General features: G+C 40.5%; 1 protein-coding gene across 4 annotated transcripts in view; it reads right to left on the bottom strand.

Annotated features, from left to right (window-relative positions):
• Positions 1-6754, bottom strand: part of ESRRG (estrogen related receptor gamma) — a 600546-nt gene that overhangs the window by 181031 nt on the left and 412761 nt on the right. For 3 of the 4 annotated variants that reach the window (XM_003800141.1, XM_003800140.1, XM_003800139.1), the window contains one exon: positions 1943-2358. The exons of the other annotated variant lie outside the window; for it this stretch is intronic. In XM_003800141.1, coding sequence (XP_003800189.1) covers positions 1943-2345 — 403 coding nt within the window. In that variant the 5' untranslated portion in view covers positions 2346-2358. The remainder of the gene's footprint in view (positions 1-1942; positions 2359-6754) is intronic. 4 annotated transcript variants of the gene reach the window in all.

The raw sequence follows: 6754 nt of genomic DNA, 5'->3' as shown, positions 1-6754 counted from the left end.
GTAGGGCTACCATGCCTTGAGAAAGTGTGAGCTTTAAGTAAACTCTTTAACTGTGGTCTCCCCAGCCACAGATCAAGGAAGCTATGCGATGGACAGCATCAAAGCAAGGGGGTGAGGGAATAACCTCTTCCACTCAGGACAGTCGTGGAATCTTCAGTGCAAAGGAGGGAAGAATTGCAGAGCCAGATGCTTTGCTTATATTCCTAGTTTTTCAAAGCGTGCATGTAAGGTGGGAAATGATCCCACAAGATGCCCTTTCAAGGGAAGGGTGAGAGACTCACCCGCCTGTGCACAGGGGTCTGGGCAAACCTTTTGTTACCCTATGTAAAAGGATAAGAGCTTAACCAACATTACCTCTCTTGTACTTTAACAACTGTACATTACAAAGTTATGAAGGATCAAAACACATTGATTTAGTTATGTTCAAAGGGGACCATGGATGGATACTCTGAGAACCATAGAGCCATGATTCTTAAACTGGAGTGAGCATCGGAAACACCAGGAGGGCTTGTAAAACCCAGATCACTAGGCCTTCCCCTAGAGTTTCCAACTGAGTTCACACAGAAAGAGGCTGGGAAATCTGCGTTTCCAACAGACTCTCAGGTGGTGCCGATAGTGCTCCTGCAACTGCACTTAGAGAACCGCGGATATATACAGACAGTATAGTGTGGGGGTCTTTAACCCTGGCTTTGCATGAAGCGTTACCTAGGACATTTTTAAAAGTTCCTCTTACCCTGGCTACACCCACCACCAATTGATTCTTAATTTGAGGGCATGAGCCCTGACGCCAGTATTTTTTCTTAAGTCTTCAGGTGATTTCAGCGAGTTGGCAAGCTTGAAAACCACTTTGAGACAGACTTTGTGTCCGTAACTGGTAGTTAAGAAGATACGTTGTAAACATCTGAGCAGAATCATTGGTATACTGTGAGTCCTTAGTAAATAATTATTCTTTCCTTCCCTCATTTTCTTCAAGAGTGTATCACAAGAAATCTAATAAAAGGGAAATCTAATTATCTGCCAGAACATATACCTATAGTTTATAAAATACACTGAATTTCTGTCCTTGTGGATTATGATTTTAAAGGGGGACATAAAAATTTCAGCCATATTTGTCTATATTTTATGTGGGAAATAATAATGTTATTTATAAATCTAGAAATATAAAAAGAGTTGGGTATGTATCATTTACATACCGGTACATTGGAGGTGTATTTTATAATTAAATATGATTTCATTGGTATAAGTTGGAAGTCTTTTTATACTAATTCCTTCAAAAGGTGGGAAAGGGTATCTAACCATGAGGAAAGAAGGGAGATGAGTAGACCATTAACTCTGTCTAGGGCAGTTGTTGTCAAAGTATGGTCTCTGCACTGGCAGCATCAGCGTTTATGCTTAGAAGTAAAATTTCTTAGGCCCTCTCCCCACATGTATTGACTCAGACACTGTGGTGGTGAGACCCACAAACCTACATTTTAACTAACTTTCCAGGTGATTGTAATGCATGCTCAAGTTTGAAAACCATTGTTCTAAAGTATTTATTATTTCCACACATGGATAGGAAAAACTAAAGAAGAAAAAAGCACTGTTAGTCCACTGTGCATTTGTTCAGCTGCTACACAGACCCACATTACTCTAGGAATAGCACTGTTCTTTCAAACTCCACCCAAAGCTTACTGTCATTGCATCATCAGAGCTTAACAGTGAAGGGAGAATTAATGGATAGGGCGTATAAATCTTCCACTATCAGTTTGAATCTATTTCTGTTTTCTACTCAAGATAGAATTAAGACTATGTAACTTGACTTAAGAGGATAAGAACTACTGCAGGGGGCATCATGAGGATAAGAACTACTGCAGGGGGGCATCATGAGGATAAGAACTACTGCAGGGGGGCATCATGTGAGGTTGGAAGAAGGGAGGGTATTCCCAGGTCCAACACTAACCTTGAATTGTCCTCTTGAAGAACGCCTTGCAGGCTTCACACGATGCTACCCCATAGTGGTACCCAGATGCGATGTCACCACACACTAAACACAGTCTCTTGGGCATCGAGTTGAGCATGTATTCACACTTGGTCTGGGGATCTTCAACAATGGTGCTGGAGCAGTCATCATACAGTTTCCTGACAGGCCCACTACCTCCCAGGATAGGAGCAGTAGGGTAGAGAGGTGGCGAGTCAAGTCCGTTCTGATGGCCATTCATGGTTGAACTATAGCTCCCGCTGGCGTCTGAAGAGCCACCAGGGCTGTGGTGGTTGACGCTGTCTGTCAGGGAGGCTGGGCTGGAGGGTTCCGTCTTGATGAAGGACGAACAGTTGGAATCAATGTGTCGATCTTTGTTTGACATTCTGCAGAGAAGCCTGAGAGTTAGGGAGATACAAACAGAGAGAGAAAGAAAAGGAGAGAGCGTCAAACACAGAGACCCAAAGAGGTAGAAACAAAGAGATGGTGAAAAAAATAGAGAAAGCAAATAGGACAGGTAAAAGGAGGGGGAAAAATTGGAGAATTCATATGTTAAAGACATTGCTCTTTGAGAGTGCTACTAAGGGCTGGGGACTACACATCATTCATTCTCCAGTCAATATTTCTTGTTCTACAAGAAGGTAATCAGCATAAGGGCATGACAGGGTTACATCAAAGTGGCCAGACAGGCCGTAAACAAAAGCTCTAAAGGGTCCAATTGCTTTTATTTTACCTTTCTCTTGGAGAACCACTGTCAATATCTAAATCAACTGTCTCGTTTCTAAATTTGTCAATGGGAAGAGGTGGTGATTTATTTGCAGAGTCAATATTATTTCTAAAATTGTGTTCCTCCTCACCCTGCCTCTCCTTCCACATGCTGGGGCTGCAATCGTTTTATTACAAGCAGAATCAAACTTTTATTTTCTAGACTGAACAGATGATCCTGGCTCTGTAATTACTGTTTTTCAGCACGCTTCCATAAGCATAACTGTGTCTTTTATTGATCTGACTAAAACACATAGGGAATATATCCTCCATCACTTTGTTTCTTCATTTAAGTTGCTCTGTTCCATCACCACTTAGCAATATAGAAAGCCATCAAGTGTATGATTCTAGCCAATATTTAAGGATTATTTCCTAGAGCCTACAAAACTTAGTGAATGAGCACTACCATGGATTCATAAATAAGTATGTGCATTCGTGTGGTGTGTGATTTGCCATTGTTTAAGGGATGAATTGGGAAAAGCCATTTGAGCCTCTTCAGTGTACCTGTGAGTCCGTAAATCCGACGTTGTACTTTATATTCAGTAAAAGTGGAAATGTATCAAATTTTGTCCTGAAAAAGTGAGATTTGTGATGGCCCCAGCCCCCTTCTTCTTGTCTTTTGATGTCATACCTCCTAAAAGAGCATGATGCCCCATCTAATCTGACAAACTGTTTCTTTTATCTAGAAGAAGTGCATCACCTCTCTTTCTTTGTTGGACCCACAAATGATTGAATTTCTGGAAAGGTACTTAGATGAAAAGATTTAATTGGTCCTATTCTCCTTCACAGCCATAGTGCAAAACCCCTTTTAGGGACGTATCTAAGAACCTTCGGAGAGCGCACTGTAGAAAGAAAAGGGGGCCGTGGAGAAAGGGACGTGGATAATTGCTTCCCAGCGGAAAGGTGATTTATCAGAACCCCACCGGGTAATGGCCATTCACGAGAGTTTGGGGGAGTAGTCTCAGGCTAACCAAAGGGATGCAATTATCTCTTTCACAATAAATCTAATGATATTTCATAGAACAGTCTCCAGAGCAAAGTAGGAAGACAAGAATTTGCCTCTTAAGAAGATATTTTACTTTGGAAGTTTTGCTCATTTGCTAACATCACGCAATGTCAACGTGGAGAAAATAAATAAGAAGGAGAGAGCCGCCCAAACATCTTCCAGCCTTCGCCCACCCACTCGGGTTACCCTTTTGCTTGAGAACCAGCACAAGAAAAACTATCCCCCTCCCCGGCCTGAACTCCGGCGTCCTCTCCCGTCTGCATCTGCTGCCTTGTAGCCGTCACTGTTAATGAGTGTTGTAATTAATAGATCGCTCTCCTTGTCTCCAGGCTTGCACCCTGGGCTAAGCACTTTCCGCAAGTCAACGTTTGAAAGAAAGCGGGTCGGCACTGACTTACAGCAGCCCTGCGAATTCCTTTTAATTTAGAGCACTCACACCACCACTTCACTTATTACCTTATAATTACTGGACTGCTCGCACATACATTATGATCTTAGACTAGAGTTAGAAGTTATTAGGGTACTAAACCATGGTTGCTCCCCTTTCCTCTCTCTGGCACTGAATTTCTCACAGCGATGACAATTAACTCTTTCACCATCTGCCCGCCAAGCAGGGCTTAATTTTTTTTTTCTTCCAGAGAAGAATTGCTTGGAGCTGCTCGATCACAAAACATACTGCATTTTCTTCCAGCCCTCTTTTTTTTTTCTCCCTCTCTTTCTGCATCCTCTATCATCAATTTCAACCCAATTTTTTTTTCCCAAAGGCTTTTTCTCATGAACTTTTAAAAACTGCAGAACTCTGGATTTAAGGAACAAGGCCAGAAATTAGCTGCCAATTCATGGAACAGTTATTTGCTAAGTTGTTAAATGTTTATGTGTCACATGCGTGTTGTTAAAGTCCCTGAAAAACAGGGACTCTCCATCCAATTGTTTCATCCAAAATCTTTGTCTGTGACTTGGCAATAACCCAGACAGAAGTAAAGAAATTCAGGACAAACGAGCTTCCAGGGAAGTCCTTGGAACGGTGGCGATATTTTGTCCTAAATAAGATCTGCCCACTTTAGCCATAAATGAAAATGAACAAATCAGATTTGTGCTGTAGGCTGTGTGTGTGTTCTTTTTTCTTCCTGACATGAGCTCCTTCCTTAATTAATACCTTCTGCCCAGTGGAAATAATCAAGAGTCCGAATTGCCATTTATTAAGTGCTTACTGTATGCCAGGCTGAACACTTCACACACCTCACTGAATCCCCAAGAAATCGTAAAAGGGTAGTATTACTCTTTACGAAAAGAGTAAAGCCTCAGCCATTCTACAACTTGCTGAAGGTCATACAGTTAGGAAGCCACAGAGCCAGATTTGAACTCAGATCTGACACCAAAGTCCAGAGTAGAAATATCTTAAAAGTAACATAGAGTTCTTAATGTTGTTTAAATTCTTTAAAAACAGCCAAGCAAGTGGGGTAGAGGTAGCACACAAGGATCTGCTTTTACTGCTCAGCAAGTTTATCCACAGCTCACCGCTCAGTGGAAAAGAGCAGAAGGGGCCACCACACGGGTCCCAGGTCCAGCCTGTTGAGTCACCCAGGCTCTGGAGTGACGCCCAAACAGAACCTCTGAAAGAACACAGTTGTCTCCTAATTACTACTTAGCTCATACACTGAACACTTCCTAGACACCATTACATTATAACCTAAAACTACAGCGAGTCTTAATTCTCTCCCTCTCCGTCTCTGAAATTCTACAGCTCTATTATTCAAGCCTGAAATATTCACAACCATCTATAAATTCAATTGTCAGCTGGTGGGTTTTATTCTAGACTTCACTTCAATCTAAAATTAGAGGCACTAAAATTCACATTAACTCTAAGAGGAATGTAGTGAATAAGACTTTATTTCAAAAGAACACCTTTTTGTCAGAAAGAGCCATTTTCAAGATGATGGCTTTATCTGTAGCCAAAGAGAAAAGGCCCAATTCCACACTGTGCTGTTAATGCAGAGATTTTAAGCCACATTGGATTAATAAAAATCTAAATTTAGTTAAGAATTATGAATAGAAATAACATGTGTTGAAATAGGTGGGAAATATTTATTTTAAAGTCTTAGGCCAGTTACTTTTATTTTATTATTTTAAGAAGAATGAAGAGAGGAACAAGGGGGCAAGACAAGCTGCTTTCCAAAAACCTCTTCACGAAAATCCTGAAAATAAACTGAAAGGGCAAATAACTGCGTCAATAATAACATCTAGTTTCTATGCAGGACACCCAATTTGAAAAATTAAACAGCCTTCTTAAAATTTCAGTGCTTTAAAAAGCATTTTTAACACAGTTTGAGATACCAAGTCTCCTCATTCTGATCCTCACGTGTCAACATAGGACCTTGTTTCACAGCTGTGCATAAGGGGCCAGCAAGGGTAAAAAGGATCTTAGGTGTCTGATACGAGTGATCAGGCAAACAAAACTTGTTAGCTGAACTACTGAAAGATGTAATTTTTGAAAGTTAATTAACCACATGTATATGTGTGCATCAGCAAGACAGAAAGTGAGAGAAAGAAAAAGAATCAATTAAAGGTGCTGCTATAGAGGAAAACAAGAAGATAATCTGTATGTTAACATTCAATTTGTATTATAATTATCAAGCCTAATTACTCTAAGAGATTCTACCTAGATCCAGGTAAATGTAGGACCCTGAATGAATGGCTGTGAGTTTGAATTTCCACATGCACATATAGATAGATGTCCAGAGTGGTCTAAATGTAGAACCCTGAATGAATGGCCGTGAGTTTGAATTTCCACATGCACATATAGATAGATGTCCAGAGTGGTCTAAATGTAGGACCCTGAATGAATGGTTGTGAGTTTGAATTTCCATATGCACATATAGATAGATGTCTAGAGTGGTCTACATTTCAAAGAAAGGACTGATTAAGCTTAGCCAGTTCTCTTACTTGTTAAATGTTGGTTTAACGCTAATGTTCTATTGGATTATTATAAATCCTTTCACTGAAATATAATTTCTTAACAAACA

The sequence above is a fragment of the Otolemur garnettii genome, unplaced genomic scaffold, assembly GCF_000181295.1.
Source record: "Otolemur garnettii isolate 467f Iridium unplaced genomic scaffold, OtoGar3 scaffold00168, whole genome shotgun sequence".
Lineage (NCBI taxonomy): Eukaryota > Metazoa > Chordata > Mammalia > Primates > Galagidae > Otolemur > Otolemur garnettii.
Note: the sequence above shows the minus strand (reverse complement) of the source record. Positions and strands in the feature narration are given on the sequence as shown.